Genomic DNA, 22334 nt, shown 5'->3' with positions numbered 1-22334 from the left:
TTCAATTTACTTTAACTTCTAATTATCTAAACCAAAAATTCTGGTTGTCAACAATATGTACTATTAGACTAAAACTTATAAATGTCAAATGCGACAACCTTTGGCCATCTTTTCGTTTAAAAAATACACATATGTATTGCAAAATTTATGCATTGAACTATTTACTTTCTTTTTTATCAAAAACTAGTATTGATCGCAATTGGGTTAGGCAGCTTTTATTGTAGGTCACAAAAAATATATATGTATACCTCTATAAATGTCATGAAATATACTGTCTTTTGTCTTAATGCTCAGGATATATATATTTATGTATGCATGTGTACGTATTAAATATTTAATTTATGCTAAAAACAAAATTGACTCCCTGGTCACTGTCACTGTCACTGTGTACTATATATGCAGCATCTAACGCTAACGCTTGGCGTCTAATCTGTGTTTATTAGTTTCTGCCCATATTCTCGATTTTGTATCCATGAGTCAGCGTTTTGTATTTTTTTTTGCTATAAACAGAACTGTAAACAATTTCATTTGCTAAAAAACATTATTCTTGCGAAAAGATAAATCATTTCTTTTAATTTGTTGTGTTTAATTTACGATGGAACGCTTGCTAGCTGCAAGTTTGTTGTCTAAGTCTCTCATTTGCTTAGAAGTTTCTCCCAAAATTAGGCAACAAGTTTTTGCATAGAAAATAGGCTATAACTAGGCCATATCCTGTCGTGCTTGTCCTAGTCCTAGTTTGCAACACTCGCAGGACGCAGCTTTATCGAACTGCATTAAACAATTTTGGAGTCATCTAATTATCCATGAACTTGGAAATTTTTTTTAGCTCGACGAGCGCGCAAGCTGCTCAAAAACACAAAATGTTCATTTACTCCTAAACTGCAAGGACGATTCACATGTGCTTTGCTCAGTTGATAGTCCTTTTAAAAAGTAATCGTTTGGCACTAATTTCGTTCTGATCCTGTCAAGGACTCGGGAGTTATAGCCTATTTTCTGTATACGAAAAAAGCTGTTTATCTGTAAGGACTTTCGTCCTTTGAGTGATATATTCTGAAAGCTCTCAAGAAGCACTACTTGCATGCTAAATCACATCCTTGTAGTCCTTGCAGTTTACGAGAAAAAGGACATTTTGTGGTTTTGAGCCAAAATTTGCGACCCACCCCCTTGCAATTTTTTTCAATAAATTTTTTTGTGCAATCCTGTATATCCTACGTACGCAGTACGTTAGATTTGATGCGCAGGAGCACGAAAATGCGTGTCCTTTTCAGATTGAAAGGATAACAGAGGAGCAGCAGCTAAAAAACGACAATTTTGCATGGAAAATTTTCATACCACATGTAAACTAAAAAGACTTAGGCAACAAACTCGCTGTTAATATTTTTTTTTTGTGCAATTCTAGATATGCTGGTATGCAATTCGATAGTGTTAATGCCTAGGATTTGGAAAATGCATGTGCTTTAAGGCTTGGAAGGATACCTGAGTGGTTAGGAGTCTTAAGCAGAATGTTCTGCTAGCCATAATCTCGAGACTTTAAGGACGATTCGCGTGTCCTTTTGCCAGGTGAGTGAGAACTTATTTTATATTTAGCGCCCATCGTGAATTATCAAGCCTAGCGCTGATTATTTGACAGAGTCGAAATTTGATTTGATTTTGTCTTTGATTTTAAGTGAGTTACTTTAAGGTTTTTGTGATAAAATTAGCGAAATAGTTGTTGTTTTTTAATATGTTAACAATAATATATAATGCATTTTGTGGTGCAAAAATGGATTCGGTATTTGTTTCTCATGAGCTATATTCGAGTATATAGAACTATCAGTCTCACGTCCTACATCAACTAAATAATAATAAATACTTAATAAAAAACATACTGACATATAATATGTTTGGGATTGTATATAGTTTAAAAAGTTGTTCATATGCCACTCAAGTATATAATTGAGTTTGCTTGTTTGCGGGTTTGATGTTCAATTATTAATTTTTGTATGTGAGTGTGTGTGTTTTACATATACACTTATGTTAAATGTTGATTAAGTTTCATTTGTTTATAAGATTATTTGCGTTGTTGCCATGCATTTGTTATAATTTGTTTGTATTTGTTGTTACATTCTAGCCATGCTTTTACACATTAAGTTTTTTTTTTTTATAAATTGAGATAACAAAACAGCTTAGAACACCTATCAAAAGCTTGCGTGTATGTGTGTGTGTGTGTGTACGACAATTAGATTTGACATGTAATATATTTGCTTAGACGCGCGTTTTTTGTTAATGAACATGCAGTTTAGTTTATATTGTTTAATTACTTAATGAAGTCAAGGAATGTAAAAACAGAAAGAGAGCGCGCACACACAAACACAAACATAGCAGAGAAAGAGAGAGTGAGTGAGTGTATTGTGTGTGAGAGAGAGATAGCATAATGCATGCTTGTGATAGAGACGAAAGTTGTTCGTTTCAATTGTGCCGTATACATTGAAGTTTATATGGAAATATAGTTTGCTTTCAACTCTTAACCATGTGTGTGTGTGTGTGTGTGTGTGTGTGCTAAGTGCGTCTTGTATGGAATTTAGCTTTAGCTGTGTTAAAGTATTTCGGTCTCGTATACCTGCTTAGTGGTCATTGTTGTTGAGTTTTTAGTAGCAGCAGCAGCAGCAGCAGCTGTTGCACCACCAGCAAATCCAACACCACCACCACCGCCGACCACACCGCCCGTAGCATCACTGACCAACACACCGCCACCATTGGTAGCCGTAGTAGCGTCAGTTGTCATGGCGTTGGCGGCGCCACCACCAGACGACTCACATGCCAAATTCAATGCGGCTATCTTTTGTTGTATGCTCGTTGTTCCGGTTGCTGTTGCCGGCGCTTGTTCCTGATTGGGATATGTCGCTATATCCACTGAGGGCAATTTGCTCATTTGCTGCAAGCGTTGATATTGCTCCTGCAGCAGCTTTTGCTTCTTCAGCAGCTCCTGGTGACGCATCTCGAGCGCCACTTGTCGCTGCACCTGATCGTTGCCGGACTCATTGCTGCTCGAGTTGTCACCGCTGGATGTTTCGGCTGCAAACATCAGCGAGTTGGCATCGCTGCCGCCTTCTAGAGCGGCGGCGGCGGCGGCGGCTGCAGCGATGCTCTGTGGCACATTTGGGCTTGTCGGACTGGCCAGTGGACTGCGTGAGCTTGTGCGCGGCGGCGGTGGTGGCGGTATGCGCTTCTGTCCCACTTTGGTTAATAAATCAGCATTACGCTCGGGTATTGGTGGCTTAATGTTGCTGCTGCTGCTGTTGCTGTTGCCATTTGTGTTGCTGTTGCTGTTGTTGTTCAAACCATTTGCTAGGCTATCGGGACGCGGCCCTGTGGGCGGTGGCAGCTCCGACTCGGACTCACTGGGATAGGAGTGTAGGCGACGCAGGCTGCCCATATTGGTGTGGACCATCAGTTGTTGTGGCGATTGCTGCTGCGTTGGCCGCGTGCCCATAGCCACGGACATGATCAAATTGTTGCTGCTGCTGTTGCTGCTTGCCGTTGCCTGTTGCATATTGATGTTGGTTTCCGTCAAGAGTCTGGCCTGAGATATTTGCGTCGTCACTGTGCTCTGTACAGCAGCCTGTGCGCTCTCATCGGATGCGGTATCCTGGGCAAATGAGTGCAACAATTAATATTTATATTAATATAGTTAAGCTAGCTTACCTCATATAATTGTTGTTGCTGCTGCTGCTGTTGTTGTTGTTGTTGCTGTTGTTGTTGAGCAATTGGCTTGGAGAAGGTCTTGAGCTCATCTAGCAGAGCATCGAGTGCGTTTTCGGGTGCGAGTCCCCCGCTGATAGTGAACGACCCCATCCTGGGTGTTGGGATTGGCTATAAGAGAAACACACACACACACATACAATTGAACAATTTAAAATAATGGCAAAGCATCAGAGCAATGAGAGACACCTTAAAAACACATCAATACATATAGAATATATATATATATATATTTGTACTATATACTTTAATGTTAGAGAGCGTAAATAATTACAGCCTGCCTTTTAATTAAAAAACATGCTGTGTGCCCTTAAATAAATTAATTAGCAGCAACTACAGCAACAATTAACATGCAATTAACAAATTAAAGTTTTAAAAACAAAGCAAACAAAAAGTGTAACAAACATTGAATTTGAATTTGAATTTGAGTCGAAACCAATCTGGTACACATATATAGTTTATATAGCAATATGTTACCCATTAAATTATTGTAGAAATACGAGTAACATTTATATAACAACCTTTGTCTTTATACATTGAAAATTGAAATTGAATCTGTTTTGGGATATATGTATATAGTCGAAATCATAATATAAACAGCAATGTATTATGTATATGATGTATGTATGTATGTTAGCTGATGTATGTATGCTATGATGTATGATCGATCTAGTATGATATCATGTGGTTTGGTTTGTTTGGATGGCAAAAACTTCAAAGACAACAATTTATGAGTGAAAACATAGTATGTAAGTGACCGGCGGCTTGCATACATATTATTATTGCATTAAAAACATATTATAGTTTAATTTTGGGTTAGTTTGTGACTTTTTTTTGTTGGGCACATTGAAGGAAATTTTGTTAGCGTGTGTAAATAATTGAGGGTACATTTACATTTGTATTTTTTTTTGTTTATTTGATTTTGGTATTCGACTAAATTTTTATACACAAGCTTTGCTTTTGCAACTACAACATCAATATTTTTAGGTACACATAGATGATTTTTAGTTTTCTCGCAAGTACTAACGTCAGCAAGCCGACGTGCTTAATACCCTTGCAATAGTTTATAAAAAAATATGAAATTCTTTGCAAGAGCATGAGTAAAATTAAATAAAATTTACCTTTCCCTCTCTTTCTAAAGCTTAAATGCACTTCGGACTATTGATTACTCTTAATTAAAAATAATTAGCCAGTTAAATTCCAAGTTTTATTCGCTTAATAATTTCGACTTTTGTATACAGAAGTTAGTTTCAGTTAAATAATGCGCTAGCTAGCTATTAAGGTTAAAGTTTTGTTGCAAAGATTATAGAATACACCTAGGTGTTTATATAGTGGTGTATGGTGGGTTAATGTGGTTTTAAACCTCGGATTAGTTAAGTCATTGCTAATTCTATAATCTTTGCCAATACCCATAAAAGTGCCCGTGGGTTAAAGTTTGTTTTTAAGTGTAAATAGTCCAGATCGTTGGGATATATATTTTGTCACAATTTAGCGAGTCGCAGGACCGCCATTGGGAAGGCTTGGAGCACGCACATTTAGTAGTTTAGTAAGTAGTAGTATACACAGAAGGTTAGTTAGTGTTATATATTAGTAGTTAGTAGTAGTATTTATGTAACTAATGATACTTAGTTGCGATAGAATGTTTTGGGCTTATGATTAGCTTTTTCATGATGTTTGTTGTATAATTATGGTACGGTTTATTTATTTATTTGAATTGATTTTTTTTAGGTATTAGTTTTGAAATGTTTATAGCATTATAGAAAGTAGTATACAAAAAAAAAATAGGTATAAACTAGTTATGTTTAATGCGGAGCAAACAATGTTAGCTAAAAGAAAATTGACATAGTTGTTTATGAATTCGTTATCTTGCTGTTTTTTAAAAATGTTTGTTTTTTGTTTACTAAATTTTTTTTGGTTTTTTTTTTTTTATTTATTTTTTGGTAATATTTGTTGTTTCAGTCATTACTCAGTAATTGCCTCTTTGAAGTTAGAACTCCATCGCCAGTTAAACTACGTGGTTGTAGTTTTTGTAGTCGTATACGAGATATCGAAAAAATTGTTAGTTCAATAAAAAAAGGCAAGAAGAAGAAAATGAAATCACTAGGTAAACCTCAACAACATTTCAAATTTATCAACTGTAAGTTGTAAACAACTTTTGGATTTGTGTTTTGTCAGCTTTAAATGAGCTTTTGAGCTTTGAGTTTGAGTCAAAACGTTTAGAGAGCAATTAAAATTAATAATTGAAAAGAAAAATTGTAAAGTTTTGTACACCTTATTGGCATCAACAGGGGCTCAGGGGCATCAATATCAATTCAAAATTTGTAGTCAGTTGGCCAATGTGAGAACTTAAAGTTTAAATGAATGTTAATGGAACAGAATGGTTTTGGCAACATTCGCAGCACAATTATTTACACAATAAATTGTTGTACTTAAGCTTAGACCTACTAAAGAGACGACGAGCTGCCAGTCTTAGCATAGATTTGATGTCTGAGACACACACAACACAAGAAATAAAAAACAAAAAACTCAAAAGTTAAAAAATAAAATCGAATGAACTAAACAAATTTTGCGTATAAATAATAAATAACTACTCTAATTATTATTTGGCAGCAAGTTTGCATAATAAATTTTGGTTTTTTTTGTATTGTTTGTTTTTGTTTTTCGCATTCCATGAAATCAAAAGAAGCCAATCAAAAGTAAAAACAACTTTTAGTTCAAAAGCAACTAATTCTTCAAAGGATTACAAGGAATACTTGTAGTAGGTATGGCACGGTATTATGTAACTGTGTTTAATGCGTTGGCCAAAAAGCCCTAAGGTGTACTGTTCAATATAAAGCATATAGTAGTAGTAGTAGTAGTAGTTTTAGTAGTAGTAGTAGTAGTAGTTTTAGTAGTGTGTGTGTTTTGATTGCTTGCAGCTTAAGACTAGGCACTGACCTTATCGGGCACCGAAATATCTGCAGCACGCAAAGCCTCTTCGCTCATTAGTTGTGGCTCATTGGGTGGCAAGCGCTGCTCTTGCACGCTGGCCAAGCTGTGGGATTAGTAACTGGGATTAGCAACTTGCTGGGCAGGCCATGTGGGGGGCGAGCTAAGCTTAGAGTGTTACCGTTTAAGTGTTACCAATGTGCCTGTTAACTTTTTGCAACGTCGCAATGCTGACTCTAGACGATCGGGCTCTTCTTTTAGGAACTTTTCTTCACGCACAACTTTCTCCATTTCATCAGACAAAATGCAGCGCAAGCCATTCGATAAGCCCGGAAACTTAAGCTTCAGTTCCGCAACAGTTTTGCTGCAAATTTATAACAAACTTTAATAACTATATATAGTTTGATATATTGTACGCTCGCACCTTGCGCGGCTTAGCACCAGCGCCATGTCCTCCACTGCTGTCATATTTACACGCGTGCGTCGATTGATCACCTCGCCACGCAAATTCTCCACAGCACCCTCCAAATCGCTCAGATCCTTCTCCAGCCGTATAACCTCTTGCTTGTACAGCTCCTCCTCGCGTGAAATGCGCGTTGTGTCCTGATCGTTCTGGCCCCAGAAGCTGCCGCTGCTGGCCAACAAAGTTGCACGTATGCGCATGAATGTGCTTTTGATATCCTCGCGCACAGCTACGGACTGAGCTTGGGACAAGCGTCTCAAGGTGCGCACCTCCATGCGCAAGTCCTTGGCCTTCTTCTGCAGGCCACGCAAATGATTGTACACCTCGGGCGCCAGTGCAATGTCCGCTCGATAAGTTGTATGCGCTGTTTGGGCCAGCACAATGGGCTTTGGTGGTGGCGGCGGCTTCAGACGATCGCGCTCTACAAAAAGTTGCAGTGGGGTTAAGTTCTAAGCTCAATTTAGCAGCATATGCAATAGAGTTCTCTTTATAATATTAGTTAATGTTGCTGCTTATCAAAGCTTTGATACAATTTAAGTTTGATTTGAGTTAAAAGTAAATTAAAAATTGTTACAAGAAGTTGCTATTAAAAATTTACATATTACAAATAAATTAAATATTAAAAAAAATTGTATATAATTTTAGTTTTTACAAAATATTTTGCTTTGATTGTGCTAAGCTAATATGTCAATTAACTTTAATTAAAACTGAATTTGAGTCAAGCGTTTGCATTTGATATTAAAACTTTACATGTTCGAAATTATTTATACATTGATAGCAAAGCTATAACATTTTAGCAAATTATAAAGACAACTGCTAAGCTTAAGCCTTTCGATTTTTTACCTTGTGATGAAGTGCGAGGCAGAGTGGAGGATTTGATGGCTGGCTTTGTGGGTTTGGTGTCAGCTTGAGTGTGAAAAATAAGACAAGCATTAATAACTGAATATAAAGCGCTATATAGTGCTTAATTACCGGCATGTAGTGGTATATGGGACTTGGGTATGCCCTGTATGTCATCGCTGAATGAAACAGACTTTTCAAACGATACGGATTTCTCTGTATATAAAACAAAGCTTTAGTTTTATACAATATATATAATAATGTTTGTTACTTACGACACGAGTTCTTGCCCAGCTTTGGTGCCTTCTCACGCACGTACAGCTCATCAGCTGAGCCATTGGCTGCAAATAGCATTTAAGCATAATTAAGTGTTCAATTAGTTAGTTAGTGTGACTTACATTGCATTTGTGTTGGCACCACAAGATAATTTGAATCCAATGTGGGCACTGCGAGCGGCGCAATTTGTGGATTTTGATTAACCAGCGCCTTCTGCACCAGCCCAGTTAAGTTCGCCAGCTGACGCTCCATATGCTCAACACGTATGCGATGTAGATCTTCGGGTCTAAGCGTTAATGAAGAAAAAACAAAGCAAAATTAGTGATACGCCAAGTGCACAGAAATAATTAAGCGCGTTGACAATTTTCGTAAGAAGTTCAGCAGCTCCAATTGAGCAGCCAAGCTTGCAACTTAAATACTCTGTGATTTAGTAGGAGCTGCTGGAGATGATAAAAACACTTTTTTTATATGTGAATGAAAACACTTTAATGTGCAATTGTTCATACTATATAAATTTGCAACGCAGCTCAAGACTTGCTACAAATTGTTTGCATTTAATAAACAAAAAGTTTTTTAAACTATAGTTCAGAATGCCGCTTGCTTTATTAACTGCTGGGTATTTGCACTTTGCAACAATTGGCAAGCACACGCTGCAGTTGCAAGTTTAATGTTAGCTAAGCAGCATGGACTACTGCAGTGGTGCGTAATAGTTTTTGTTATTAAATAAAAAATATATATTTAAATATTTTTCCAGTAACAAGCACGCCGCAGCAGTTTGGCAACTGTTTGGCAGGCTTTCAGCTGCAGGAATTGCTTATACTAAAGAAATCAGTGGACATGATGCAACTGGCAGAGGCAGCAGCGCCGCCGCCTGCAGCAAAGTCCAGCAGCGACTGCAATCAGCCAGAGCGCATGGCTCTTATGGTAGCCGACAGGTAAGTGCATTTAATTTGGCTGCCACACATATTTATAGCTATGATCAAGATCATCAAGCGATGCTGCACAATCCTGGTATAGTGGCTATGGTGCTGCACATTGGCCCGAGGAGAAGCCTTCGAAGCTGCAAACTCTATTCCAAATCAGCATCACTGCCTTGGCGTTTCTTTCATTTGGTGGCTATTTGCTTTGCCTCATTGTGCAGGCCATCAAGAGCAAAGGCACCACCTACTTTCATCCCGTGGCTACAGCAACAACAACCTCAACCAATGGCAATGTCAAACGCATTAAAATCTATAGACGTAGCAAGCGTTATGCGCACAATGCGGCGTATGGAAATTAAAATAAACAATAAACCAATGCGTACAAAACTAAAAATTAGTGTTACCTGGTAGGGTCATAGATTTGATTGCCACGATGCGTCAAGCGATTGGGTCCAACTTTAATGCCATACAGTGCGTATTGATCTTCGGCCATGCCACCATCGCTATTTTGCATTAATTAAGTTGCTTAGTGTGTGTGTGTTTTTTTTTTTAAAGCTTTGCATTATAGTTTACCTTTGTTCTTCGTCTATGATGGGGGCAACAACAGCGTTGCGTGTGCCGTATTGACTGTAGTAGGGCTCCTCGTAGTTGCCACGCGAGGCGCGCTCCGGGGAGCTGGTGTAACCATCTGTAAGTAAATTAACAACAACATTAAAGCAATTATAAAGACTTCAAACTAAATATATTAAAAGGCTGAAGCTAAGCGAGCTAATTGCATTGCTGTCTATAAAATTTACTAAGCAGCAAAACTGCAAAATATATAACAAATAAATTAATAATAAAATCTGCTAGCTACTCTGCCTCAAAGTTAGCTTTTCTATAACTTATTTATATATGTTATGCTAGAAAATAATTTGCCGTCTTCAATGAAATGTTTTAATTCAAAGAAATTAACAAAACAAACATGCAACGAACTATTAAAATAAATTTCAGCATAAGTCGAATTAATAGGAATAATAATAATAATAATGCTTTGATGATTTAAACATAAATTAAATATATATTATCTATTATATTGCTTAGTTTTGTAAACAGCTTAAAGTAGACAACATATTTTAAAATTTAAGCTTAATATTGTTTCTAAGTTTTAGCCAAAGACTTGCTCAAGCTACAAAGCAATTCCCCATTAGTATTAAAAACTAGAAAAAGTTATATATTATATATATAGCTTATGCTAGAGTAACTTACCTATGGTTATCTTGTTGCGATCCGAGGCGTACATGCCACGTGGCAAGGTCTGTGATGAGCCCACATAATACGGCGCTGATTGTTTGCCAATCTGCAAATATATATAAAAACAAATTGTAAATTAAATTTATGACAAGTACAGTTAAGTGCATAGGCAATGTTCAATTAACGAAAACGCGTTTCAATTGGGGAATTCCAAGTTGGCAAGGTGTTGTAATAAAAAATTGCGGTAAGCGAAAAGTTGTCACTGGTAAAAGCTTTCCCTTGTCTTGGCCAAAACGAATGCCAAAAAAAAGAGATTTGCATAACACCGAGAATAATAGTTATAAATGTGAATCGGCTTACAATAGATTTGAAAACGAAACGCAGACAAGTGAAGTGCGTAACCAATTGGGAGAAGAAAACAAGCGACCTTTATATTGGCTCACGACCGATCACACAGTTTATTGTTGTTAAACCTTTGGTGCTACAATTATAGCCGATAATGGCGTGAACATAGTTATATATTGGCTATAGACTGTATGCATTCAATTTAAATAAAAACGAGCCAACTCGAGCAAAGCGCGCGGCGCAGCAGACAGAAAACTCAACCAGTTTCATTTTCAATACAATACACACACACACACACAAACAACTAACAGTTTGTGTTGTATGTATGTGGTTTAGCGTTTTTTTTTTTGATATTTATTTTGATTTTGGCCTCAGCTTGTTGCAGGCGCCTGCGTAGTCAACTTAGTAAAGTGCGAGACAGCAGCGCAAACGGACGTCAAAACGCGACTTTTTGTTTATTATTTTTTTTTGGTAGTTATGTTAAAACCAAGTTATAGCTTAGCCGGCTGTGTGTTGTTAATAACACTGAGCGTATGCTTGGCATGGAAGCCCATTGCCAGCAGCAGCAGTCCCATCACCGCCTACAGCCTAAAGCAATCGCATCCAGGCGAGGCAAGCAGCAGCCATGAGCTCGCCACCAGCTACAGTCAGTTCAATGCCAATAAACCAGACGAGTCCTTTGTGTTTCAAGCGGATGCGAGCAGCAGCAGCAAAGCGCTGACGCTAGCGGATGAGGATATAGGACAATATGATAGCTATAGTCTGGAGGATGAGCCGCAGCAGCAGCAACATATAATCAAGAGCAGCTTTGGCAGCGCGCCCGCCGCTTATGCCGCCGATCGCTGCAGCGTCAAAAAGTTTGCATTCAATCAAGACGGCATTGTGGACTATAACAATAAGCTGCCCGAATTGGAGCAGTTTACGACCTGTCTATGGATGCGGTTCACCAATCATAGCGGCGACCATGTCTTGTTCACATACGAGAGTAAGTGTTGCTTGATTAATCACAAGTCATCAATCTCAGTAGACAAGCCCATCAAACTACTGCAAGTAAAAAAAAAGTGAAAGGAACTAACTTCCTGCTATGCTGTCATATGATGGGCTGCGTCTCTGGGTCGTGGTCGTGGTCGGGGTCGGGGTCGGGGTCTGGGGCATGCTGAGATGAAAGCGTGACTGCCGGCTCGCCAGCTTTAAGTTAAGTAATGCGGCTCAGTGTCGGTCAGTCAACATTGTTTATTATATCTTTTGAGCTCTGGCTATCTTCACGATCTTTAACTGCCTCAATGATGACATCACAGCATCTCTAAGCCACATTACATAAGCACTCAATGTACCTGTTTGCAACTCTAAGCGAAGCCGTCGCGGCTGCAATTTCAATTTCAGTTTCTCTCTCTCTCGCTCTCTCTCTCTCTCTGTCTCTTACGCTTACTCTGCGTCCGCTTGTCGTTCAGTTTATTTAAATATGCAATTTAATCTATTTCCGGAACCTGTGCTATGTCAGTCAGTCTGTCAAAAACAAAATCAATTGCAACAATAGCAGCGGCGACAACAACAATTAAAGCTTAAGCAAACCGGTACATAATTGCAACTAACTGTCAATTAATGTATGCAACAAATGCTCTAATGCGAAACTACAGCAACAGGAATTCGCATAACTTCCCGACAATAGTTTTTTTCTGTTTTAATGTCAACAGTAGCAGTACAGTAAATATTGCTTAGTTATGACAGCTTAAGTGCTCAGCAGAATATTCTTTAGCAAACAAATTAAATGGCTTAAAAAGCAGCTACAGCATTAAAATACATTTATTAAAAAATATAGCTGCATTTCTATATTTTATATAGCTTAAAATGCAGCTAAGGCACTAAAATAAAATTATTAACAAATATAGCTGCATTTTTTTTTTTTTTTTTTTAGCTATATTTCTTAATAATTTTATTTTATTATACATATATAAAATATATTTTTATATACAATTATTAAAAAATATAGCTGCATTCTTTTTTTTTAGCTATATTTCTTAATAATTTTATTTTAAGTATAATTTGTTTTATTTTAGCTATATTTTTTAATAATATCACATTTAATCTTTTTTCTCATTAAGTTAGCTTTGATCATCAATAGCTGCATTATTTAATTTGATTAATTGTTAAAGCTTAACTGAGTTTTAATGCATCTTATTGGTTTATTATTCATAATTTTTCAAGGTTTTAAGAGCTGCATATTTTATAGTTTTATTTGTTGTAATTATTGTTGCTGTATTCTATTCCATTCTATACTTTTTTAAGCTACACTTTGCTAACAATTGACGTTTTACTAACTTTTACTTCTTCTTTTAAAAAATATTTGTAACTAACTAAATTGTAATTAAATTTGCTGGCTTATGTATTTAGCTTTTGTATATTATTGTTGCAAATTAATCTCAAACCACTCCCATCTAATTTATTAAATTTTACTAATATTTTTTATATTAGCAACTGTTAGTCGTTTCACAATAACATTTCAAATCTAACATTTAAAACTCTAACTCTAGCTCAAAAACTAATTAGATTGTTATATCGATACCATCGATATACATACATTAACACCTAACTGTAGCTTGTTTGCAAACATTACACAATAAGCAAATTGGCTTAAATTAATTTAATTGCTTCTAAATCCGCAAAATGCGCGCAGCATATTTTTTTTTTATATTTATGCGTAACTTGCAAGTGTGTCAACGGTTTTTTTTTTTTGGTTGCTTGATTGGCTTGGTGGTGGCATGAAAATGAAATGTACTCTGGTTTCGTAATGTGACGACAGCCATCAATGGAATTTGCTGTTGTTGTTGTTGCAATGTGTATTTCAAAATCCCCCCCCTTAACACTCCATACAGCCGAAAAGGAAACGCGTGAGATACAAATCTGGGTCGCGAATGCACAAAATTCCAGTTTCCTATCGATGGCCATAAAAGGCCAACAAATGTACAGGTATGCTAAACTATAACCGACAATCCCTTAGCCCAAATAAAAGCATCGCTTGGCTACAATTGCGGCCAACTACATATATTAATTGTCTTTTTATGCTTTGCGCACTGGATTTCGCAAATCTTGAAGATTGAATTACCCGCTGCGCATGAGGCAATGGCATCATATGTGCAGCTCTTGGAATGGCAAGACCGGCGAGTGGCAGGTGTGGCTCAAAGCTGAGCGCATTGGCAGAGGTTTTCACAACTCGGTGAGTTAATCCGCATGTCGCTTCGGTTCATAATTTAATCTGTCTGTGTGCAGCTTGTGGGCTACAAGATACCAGCGAATGGTAAAATGCGTTCGGGTGGCAGCTCCATAACCGGCGAAGTGATTCAAGGTCTGCACTTTGAGGTGACGCTGGTTCAAGTTTATCGCGTTGCGTTGAGTGCCGGCAAAGCGCATCGCGACCACAAGCATCATCATGTGCATCACTTTGATCACGAGGGTCAGGAGCTATCGAGCACACCACGTGCGCCGCCAGTTGTAAGTGGAGCCACCAACAACTTCAATTTGCCTAGCGCTACTTTTGCCTTTCGCCTTTTTGTAGATAAATCGTCCGCAGCCCATGCACTCGCTGCTCGCCAGCGGTCAAATACCCTCCAGAGTGCGTCTCAATCTGGCAGGACCAACGCCCTCGCAGATGCCAGCGCAGGATGCATCCACACAGCCGCAATTAACACTCAATACCAACTTTGTTAATGGCCAAATCAATGCTGGCTCACGCTTGGTGGCGCAACAGCTGCTGGCCACGCCTGCCAGCCGCCTGCCTGCCACGCCCAACAATGCTGCACGCTTTCAAATGCTGAGCAATTCGGCCAATGTGCAGTTCATTGATGAAACAGAGACGCACATACAATTCAAAAGACACACGAACAAATCGAAGCTGCAGAAACGCGAGCTGGTGCTGCTGGACAATGGAGCAATTGTGGATGATGCTGCTGATGCTGCTGCTGCCGCTGCGCCTGAAGAGCTTTACAATGGTCTCGCCGACTTTGGCGATCAGCAGTTCAAGCAGGATCTAACACACAGAATGAATCTGGAGCAGGAGGTGAGCACGCATGATCGCGAGCCAGCCGAGGAGGAAGTCAAAGCGGTCATGGCCATGTGCAGCAGCTGTGACCCGGAACCTTTCCAGGGTGCCATTGTATTTGCTTGGAAGAACGTTAGCGAGCATATGGACAATACGCTCAAGGGACTGAGCGTGGGCACTTGTGGTCATTTCTGAGCCTGCTACTTAGCCTAATACGAGAATTTTCTTTTCATTTGTTTTCGAGTTGAAAGAATTAGTCAAAGTAACTATCGAGCACTAGTAAATATTAATTTGTAGACAGTTGAGAAACTCTTCTATGCATAGCTGTTAAATTTGCTAAGCAATTAAATTATATAAGTTATATACAGTTGATAAAATTAGCAAACGCTAATTGCTGAGCATTGCAAATATTTCAACAAATAATCAAATACTATCAATGAAATTGAAATTACTCAAAATACTGCTCATAAATATTACAAATAATATATATAAAAAATAATTGTAGTATTTCAAAAAGTTGTTAATTACTTTCGCTTATTTGTAATCTTCAGCAATTAGTTATACAACATTATTCAGCAGCTTTGCCTCCTATGCCTTAGACAGCTTTAACATCTCCACTAATTGTTTATAGCAGCTTTACTAGTTAGCCTCCAACACTTATTTAATAATATATAACATTTTTTTTGTATGTAAATTGAAGCATTAAAATATATATAATATAAAAATGTGGCTCACCTTCGACTTGTGTATGTGCTGATGCTTAAAGTCCGAATCGAATTCGGGCTCGCTGAAGTAGCTTTGATCCTGATCCCAGTTGGCAGTGGTCTGCGGCAGCGGCTGCGGTATGCCCGGACCGCCGGGCAGTATTTGCGGCGGTGCCGCAACCTCAGTGGACTCGAATAGGCGCAGCACCGAGCGATCGCGTATTTCACGCAAATGCGAACGCACATCCTCCAGCTCATAGAACATATCCTTGCTGGCATCGTGTATATAGATCTTGACATTGGGTCCCTCCAAATAGGACATGGTTAGCTGACGTGGAAACGAGCGCACAAATAGCGCACGCACTGTATCAATCGATGTGATTTCATTGGGCAGCAAGGCGCGCTTCGTTTCCGAGCGATACTGCAGGAACACCAAGCCCAGCGGACGCTCCAGCGTTTTCGATGGCGTGCGTACCACAGGCAACGAGGAACGCTGCTTGCCGCCGCGTCGAAAGCCAGTGCTGGCTGTTTCCACCTCAGACATAATGCCCGGATCGTCATCGAACAGCGGTCCCTGATTAACAGGCGCATAGCCACGCATGGGCTGATTCTTTTTGTTCTTCATGGCGCGTGTGCTCATCTGTGGAGCAACAACAAAAGCAATGTAAGTTATAGACATAGTTAAAAATAAGTGAGTGGCTACCTCCAAGTCCAGCGCACGCTGCTGCTGCGATGCCATTTGATGCGCATGTGAGTGCGGATGTTGTCCGCCGTAGACTAAAATATCGCCACCAAGCGTATGCCGACGTGGATCATCACGACGCAGCGCGCGTCTGGCGCGTTCATCGCCTGCAAATAACAGTTAGCTATATAGGTCGTATAATATATAAAATCAACTTACTTTGCTCAGCGTTGGGCATGCGATTGGATTTATTTTCATTCTGCCAGTCTTCATCTGTTAAATAAATTTTAGTTAACTATAAAGCTATGCATAGTTTAGTTGAATTTACCTGCTGCTGCGCCATCGCGTCCTTTGCGTTTCTTTTTGGATGAAGCGCTGCTGCCACCGCCGCTGCCGCCGCCAGCGCTTTGATTAGCGCTAGAGCTTTTATCTTTGCTTTTCCAGCGTATTAACATGATTTGTAGCTAATAATGTTGCTGCCAAAATTTAAGTATTGCTGTTGCGCTTTTTGTTGTTGCTGCTGATTGTTCAATTAATTACTGCAATAAATTTTAAATTAATTATTATTGTTTACATAGCAAGCCGGTAAACACACATTAGACTGCTGTATGCCCATATATATTATATATATGTATGTATGATAGCGCTAATCAACTGCAACTGACTGCCTAGCTGCATAATTAATACACTACGTTTATATATACTATATATATCTTAGCTTAGCTGTGTTTTTTTTCTCTTGCTTTTGCCAGCAGATTTTCTGTATGTGTTGCACTTGTTCTTGTTGCATACTACAGCGAGCTGTAGTTATGTATACTTAGTAATGGGTGTGGTAAGCACTTCAAAGTTTTTTTTTTTGCCGCAGCAATTTGCGCTACAGTTTGTGCATATATTATATGTTTTTATACATTATTTAAACTATATTTTATTGTTTATTGTTATGCGCATTTTTTATTTATTTAGTATTACGCTTAGCAGCTGTGACTGCGTCTTAACTTTTATTTATTTTATATTTATAGTTAGCTAATTTTGTTGAACTTTGCAGCATAATTATTTATGCAAGCGCACACATACATACATGCAGGCATACATTGCTATATACGTGTGTGTGTGTGTTGTGTGTGTAAAGAAATTTGCAGCAGCAGCAGCAGCAGCCCCATGACCGGTTAATGTTTTGATTTTTAGCTTTTAGTTTAAAACATATGTAGTTTAATTTATTGCACTATACGTTGACTGCTCAAGTCAAGGCCTGACTTTGTTTTTCTATTTCAACTCATCTCGTGCGCAACGTTGCCGCATTAGTTTAAACATTTTGAAAATCCGTTCTCTCGGCTACGTTTGAACACTGGCAGGCACAGCAAAAATTACTTTTGGTATATCAGAAATGAATTTCCGCCCTAGAATCCTCGCGCACACACATACGCACATATATGTGTGTGTGTGTGTGTGTTTGTGGCATGCCACAAGGCGCATGCGCCAGTTAAATGCAGCGCTGCGCTGCCAATTTATGTTGTAATATTGTAAAGCCACCACAAGTTGTAACAAATTCAAATTTGTTAAATAATTCGCAAGCTTGCGAACTGCATTTAAATGCATAAGCAGTTGCATTAGATTTACTTTAAATTTATTTAATTAACTAATCAGTCGTTTTAGTTCAGTTCATCATCGATCGCATGACCAGCTAAACAAAATGAACCATGAACGACGCTGGAACTTATTTAAATTAATTATGCTAACTCTTGCGCGCTCGCTCACTCACACACTCTCTCTCTCGCTCAGCAGCAAGTTAAACAGTTTAAATATTTAAAGTACAATGCATTTGAAATTTGTTGGCTAATGTCAGACAATAGCGCAACAATTTTAAGTTAAAAATATTAATGTTTTGTAGTATTGTCTAATTACTTTTAATTTTACATACGCCATATTTATTACAATCCTGTTAAAGATTCAACAATGCGCACTGCACTCTGTCTTTGTATGTGTGTGTGTGTGTGTGAGAGTAACAGCAATGCTTTTGTACTTAGGCAGAGTCCACAAGAGAGACAAATATATATATATATATATATTATATGTATGTATGTTATAACTTACATATTGTATGTAATGAATGAAGATATGTTAACACCTTTGCGTTTGTGTGTGTGGGGGCTAAGTATGTGTGCTTATTAATGTACTCAGGTTGTTGTGGGAGAAGAGGAATGATTTGATGATGCCCCATTGAGCATCAGCCCAGCTTGCGTCGCCGCTGCGTTGTGGGCGTTGCTAGTGTCGCCACCACCACTGGCAATGCCACCGGCGTCACATGTCCGGGATACTGCAGATGTTGTACGACCGACAATTGTGGCTGCTGTTTCTTTAGCAGCCGTGCGGCGGCATGCGCCTCAGCTGCTGCCACTGGCTGCTTGCCACAGCTGATGGCGCTTTGGTGGATGGCGCCGCCGCCGCCGCCACTTTCGCCGCACTCGTCGTCGTCCGAGATCAGTGATATGCTCAGATCACTTGACAGCTTCAGCGATATGGGCGCCTGTGCCTGTGGAGCTGGCACCATGGGCGCCACCTTGGCGCGCATAGCTGGCGACAGCTTCTTCAGCTGCTGCGGCAAATGATGATTGGCATATTCCGAGACGCCGCTGGACGCGAGTCCCTCACGCAGTTTGCTCAGCGACAGCTCGTAGATGCGATTCGCAATGACTGTGTGCACGGTGGTCTCATCCGGCAGCGTGGGACAGCTGACATCCACTTTGAGAAAGCCGCTGTCATCGTAATTGCTTTGCGGCGGCGATGTGGTCGTCGGCGTGCTGTAGCCATTCGAGCTATGGCCGCGACTGTGGCGCGCTTGGCAATTGGCAGTGGTGGCGCTACGCGGCACCAGCGACACTGTAACCTCCTCAATGGTTTCGCTAAATGTCAGCGGTGCCAGCGGCGGCGGCGAACGCATTGAGCGATAGTTAAACTGTACGCTCTGCTGCTCCAGCTGCTGCTGCTCGTTGAGCTCTTCTTCCTCGTCGCTTGTCAGCAATATGCTTTCGTTTAATCTGCTTGACTGCGTTGTTGTGGATGTGACATGGCCATAGCGACGACGCTTGCAATTGCTGCCACTTTGAGCTGCTGCTGCTGCTGCTGCTGGCATTAGCAGCAGCGAGGAGCTGCTCTGTGCTGGTGCCAGCTCAACTGGCACCAAGGTGATGTTTGGCGTACGCGACAGTGTCAAACTGCCAGCATAGAGATTGTTGCGGCTGCTGCGACTGTTGGCCAATGAAATTTCAACAGCTGGTGGCGCTGCTGCTGGCAGTTCATTGCTGTCGTCTGCGCTATCGTCCGATAACAGATCGATGGTTATGTCCACGGGCAGTGCAGCAGCCACATGTCGGCGCGGCAGCATAAGCTGGCAACGCTGCCGTCGTAGCTGCTGCTCAGTCTTTGAGTTGGAAGCCAGTGCCTGGGCCATGCTGTACGCATGTTGCCGCCGCTCGCGTACGCGCTCCATCCATTTGCAGATGCGTCGCTTCAGACGCCTGTTATCAAACAAGTTGGCTGAGATGTAAAACGGTTCGGAATGTTTTGTAGTCATTGCTGCAAAATAAACAAAAAAACATTATTGCAAACCATTTACATGAGACATTCACTACTTACTGTTGGCTGTTGTTGGCTGCCAGCTGCTGCTGCTGCTGCTGTTGTTAATGTTATACTATAAATTTATTTGTTTGCTGCCTTGCTTGTTCGTATACAAAACATCCAAAGCATTGACCAGCGGCAGTTGCAGTCGCAGCAGGCGCTGGCTCAGCGGTACCCAGCACTAGGTACAGTTGGTTTTTGCGGCAGTTGCTGCAACTTGCATAATTGCGTCAACACATCCAAGATTCTCTCCAAAATAGCTGAGTGCAGTGACTAAACGCATACCTTTTGTTTCATTTTCATAGCTGCATGTGCATATTTCATCAATGAACGCAATGCTTCGATTTAAATACGTGTATTGTTGCACTACGTACGGATTTCGTTTTGTTTTGTTATATTTTCTCCGTGCTGTTTATTTTGGCGTAGGGATGAAAAAATGCATCGATGGCAGTACAATCGATAGCGCGATAGCGCGGCGCAGCACAGCGATTAGCGCTAAGCATGCAACAATGCGTGACTGGTTTGTGTCATGGCTAAACACATGCTTAGCTACATTTTCAGCTATGGCGCGTAAATTTAAATTTTAGATTTAGCGCCCCAAAAAAAAAGTTAGTTTGCAATTTGACTTTAAATTGAATTAAATACTTTTAATTATTATTACATACGATTTTAATAATCAAATTTAGCTGTGCGTGCTTGCATATTATGCTGCAGTGTCTTAAGTAGCTTGCATTAGATTCGCAAGACGATTTGAGTGGCTAAAAAAGCAAAAATAAAAACAAAAATTGAGTGCAATTTTGGCGCCACCCACTATTTGTTTGCGCGTGCGCCCCATTTGAGTGCCTCATGGAGCTTTCACTCAAGAAATGGCAAAAAGCTTTGCAATTCACGAGCCTTTCGTCAGTCGCTCGTATCACTGAGTGGGTGAACCATCAAATAAATATTCGCGCATGATTTTCCTTTCACATTCGACATAAGAATTTCGTAAAAACTTGTAACATGCATGTTTCTTAGCTTATAAGCATCCTTATAATTATTCTTGTTAATCTCATTGAGAAAAGCAAACAAATTAGAAAACCATATTAAAAATAAAGGCAGCTTTATAATTTTTTTAAATTTGTAGAAGGCACAAAAATCTAGTCCTAAAAAAAAGCCTAGACAGCTCAAAAGACTTAATTGGACTTATTCATTTCATTTCAGAATAGTAAAAACATTTAAATAAGAGCTAAAAATCTAAATGTTAAAAGATTAACAACAAAACTTTTGAGCTTTGCGAATTGTAGATATTTTAAATGTTTGCAATTTTATATATTCAAAAAAAAAAGTATAAAAATTGACGCTATATTTTACTAAAAAGAACATTTATATTTATAGCTATGATAATACCGATAAGCTTACGATTGTTATTCAAACTGACAGCGAACAATCAAAGCAGTTTGTAGTAGTTATTGTTAAGCTGCTAACTGTTGGTCGTTATTGTGGTTAATTAAGTCATTATGGCATTAAATAAAGCTATTACACGCTGCTATAAACGTTTTTGCTCAAAAGCGAGTTTCGCAAGGTAAGCACCTTGCAAAATTGATTTTTGTCGTATGCCATATATGGAGGAGTGTAAAAGTCAGTTGCGGTTAACCAAAGGCAAAGGCAAAGAAGCACGAAGCCTACTTTAAATAATTTACGCGAATGAGTCGAGTTGAGATGGAGTTGGAGTTGGGTGGGCAGGTCTACTAAGGCAAGGAAAGAAAGCAAGAATCGTGGGGAGTGGAGAGCATAACGTAGCATAAAAGTAAGAAAAACAGCGTAAAGACAATAGACAGGAACCACAACAGAAATTATAGACTCTACTTGGCCTGGCTGCCATTTCGACGCCCACAGTTTCTCACACACACACACACACACATCAATGCGCTTTGGCCGCTGTAATTCAAGAAGCGCAGAGAATAAAGCATTTGCCGCATTTAGGCGCACGCAGCTCTACCGCCCGCTCTCCCCCCTGCAACGTCTTGCCACAAAGCTGTTTGGCAACCGTTTCCTGGTAGTAGTACGAACGCGCTCCTATGCCTTGACTGTGTGTGTGCATTAAAACGAATTTCTTTTGTATGCGTTGTGCCTTCGCAACTCCGAGAATTGTGTAGCCGGAGTCGAGTCGAGTCGAGTCGATTTGAATGAATGCACGTCCGTGCTGTCCTCTGTAGCAGAGCTCAGGGCTTGGCTTAGCAGCTCCAAAGCTACGGCAAATGCAAAGGCGAAGGTAACTGCAAAGGCAAAGGCAACGGTTAAGGATATGGGCTATAGCTATGGGTGCCGTCGTCGCCGTCGTTGTCCTCATCAGTAGAGTGAAGTGCTGGCACATCGATATTGCCTTCGTCCTTGCAGCAGCGACGCTGACTGCGTTGACTTTGCTGCCGACGTTGGCTTTGGGCTTTGGGTAAGGCGTCTTTTAAGTGTTTGCATTTTTCAGGTGTTGAATTTTCATTGTACTTGTCCCAGCCAAGGTATCCACTAGAACTCATTGTTGTTCTTCTTCTTGTTCTTGTTGTTGTTGTAGCTA

The 22334-nt window shown here is 39.7% G+C and overlaps 4 protein-coding genes across 5 annotated transcripts; 2 read left to right on the top strand and 2 right to left on the bottom strand.

The window, feature by feature from the left end:
• Window positions 1-1471: 1471 nt before the first annotated feature.
• Window positions 1472-9541, top strand: LOC108606295. The gene is made up of 3 exons (XM_017996281.1): window positions 1472-1560; window positions 9003-9183; window positions 9233-9541. The coding sequence occupies exons 2-3, from the start codon at window positions 9086-9088 to the stop codon at window positions 9525-9527; spliced, it is 393 nt and encodes a 130-aa protein (XP_017851770.1). The 5' UTR covers window positions 1472-1560; window positions 9003-9085; the 3' UTR covers window positions 9528-9541.
• On the bottom strand, window positions 1556-17536 carry LOC108606288 (coiled-coil domain-containing protein CG32809). Of its 2 annotated transcripts, XM_017996269.2 has the most exons (17): window positions 17423-17536; window positions 16497-16707; window positions 16388-16441; window positions 16190-16335; window positions 15518-16126; window positions 10417-10507; window positions 9742-9856; window positions 9573-9671; window positions 8371-8534; window positions 8248-8313; window positions 8105-8188; window positions 7976-8038; window positions 7094-7553; window positions 6851-7033; window positions 6679-6775; window positions 3685-3852; window positions 1556-3628 (listed from the first exon to the last, which is right to left on the bottom strand). In XM_017996269.2, the coding sequence occupies exons 2-17, from the start codon at window positions 16621-16623 to the stop codon at window positions 2576-2578; spliced, it is 3579 nt and encodes a 1192-aa protein (XP_017851758.1). In that variant the 5' UTR covers window positions 16624-16707; window positions 17423-17536; the 3' UTR covers window positions 1556-2575. The 2 variants fall into 2 exon arrangements, with proteins under 2 accessions (XP_017851758.1, XP_017851760.1); XM_017996271.2 differs by lacking the exons at window positions 15518-16126; window positions 16190-16335; window positions 16388-16441; window positions 16497-16707; window positions 17423-17536 and adding an exon at window positions 10762-10840.
• LOC108606292 lies at window positions 11157-15242 on the top strand. The gene is made up of 5 exons (XM_017996277.1): window positions 11157-11731; window positions 13620-13713; window positions 13840-13960; window positions 14014-14235; window positions 14300-15242. Exons 1-5 carry the CDS (start codon window positions 11224-11226, stop codon window positions 14975-14977), a joined length of 1623 nt encoding a protein of 540 aa, XP_017851766.1. The 5' UTR covers window positions 11157-11223; the 3' UTR covers window positions 14978-15242.
• Window positions 17537-18368: 832 nt separating the features above from the next.
• LOC108606293 (protein a6) lies at window positions 18369-20196 on the bottom strand. Its single transcript, XM_017996278.2, has 2 exons — window positions 19802-20196; window positions 18369-19741 (listed from the first exon to the last, which is right to left on the bottom strand). Exon 2 carries the CDS (start codon window positions 19737-19739, stop codon window positions 18393-18395), a length of 1347 nt encoding a protein of 448 aa, XP_017851767.1. The 5' UTR covers window positions 19740-19741; window positions 19802-20196; the 3' UTR covers window positions 18369-18392.
• Window positions 20197-22334: the final 2138 nt, after the last annotated feature.

The sequence above is a fragment of the Drosophila busckii genome, chromosome X, assembly GCF_011750605.1.
Source record: "Drosophila busckii strain San Diego stock center, stock number 13000-0081.31 chromosome X, ASM1175060v1, whole genome shotgun sequence".
NCBI lineage: Eukaryota > Metazoa > Arthropoda > Insecta > Diptera > Drosophilidae > Drosophila > Drosophila busckii.
This window is presented reverse-complemented; position numbering and strand designations above follow the sequence as displayed.

What these genes read in the sequence shown, in the direction of transcription:
- LOC108606293 (XM_017996278.2), bottom strand. Translation starts at nt 19,739, where the DNA reads ATGACTACAAAACATTCCGAACCGTTTTACATCTCAGCCAACTTGTTT.
- LOC108606295 (XM_017996281.1), top strand. Translation starts at nt 9,086, where the DNA reads ATGATGCAACTGGCAGAGGCAGCAGCGCCGCCGCCTGCAGCAAAGTCC. An exon ending in GCTCTTATGGTAGCCGACAG is followed by an intron (nt 9,184 to 9,232) that starts GTAAGTGCATTT and finishes GCTATGATCAAG; the next exon opens with ATCATCAAGCGATGCTGCAC.
- LOC108606288 (XM_017996269.2), bottom strand. Translation starts at nt 16,623, where the DNA reads ATGTTAATACGCTGGAAAAGCAAAGATAAAAGCTCTAGCGCTAATCAA. An exon ending in CAAATCTATGACCCTACCAG is followed by an intron (nt 8,535 to 9,572) that starts GTAACACTAATT and finishes ATTAACGCTTAG; the next exon opens with ACCCGAAGATCTACATCGCA. An exon ending in CTGGTGCTAAGCCGCGCAAG is followed by an intron (nt 7,034 to 7,093) that starts GTGCGAGCGTAC and finishes ATAAATTTGCAG; the next exon opens with CAAAACTGTTGCGGAACTGA.
- LOC108606292 (XM_017996277.1), top strand. Translation starts at nt 11,224, where the DNA reads ATGTTAAAACCAAGTTATAGCTTAGCCGGCTGTGTGTTGTTAATAACA. An exon ending in AAAGGCCAACAAATGTACAG is followed by an intron (nt 13,714 to 13,839) that starts GTATGCTAAACT and finishes CAAATCTTGAAG; the next exon opens with ATTGAATTACCCGCTGCGCA. An exon ending in GCAGAGGTTTTCACAACTCG is followed by an intron (nt 13,961 to 14,013) that starts GTGAGTTAATCC and finishes GTCTGTGTGCAG; the next exon opens with CTTGTGGGCTACAAGATACC.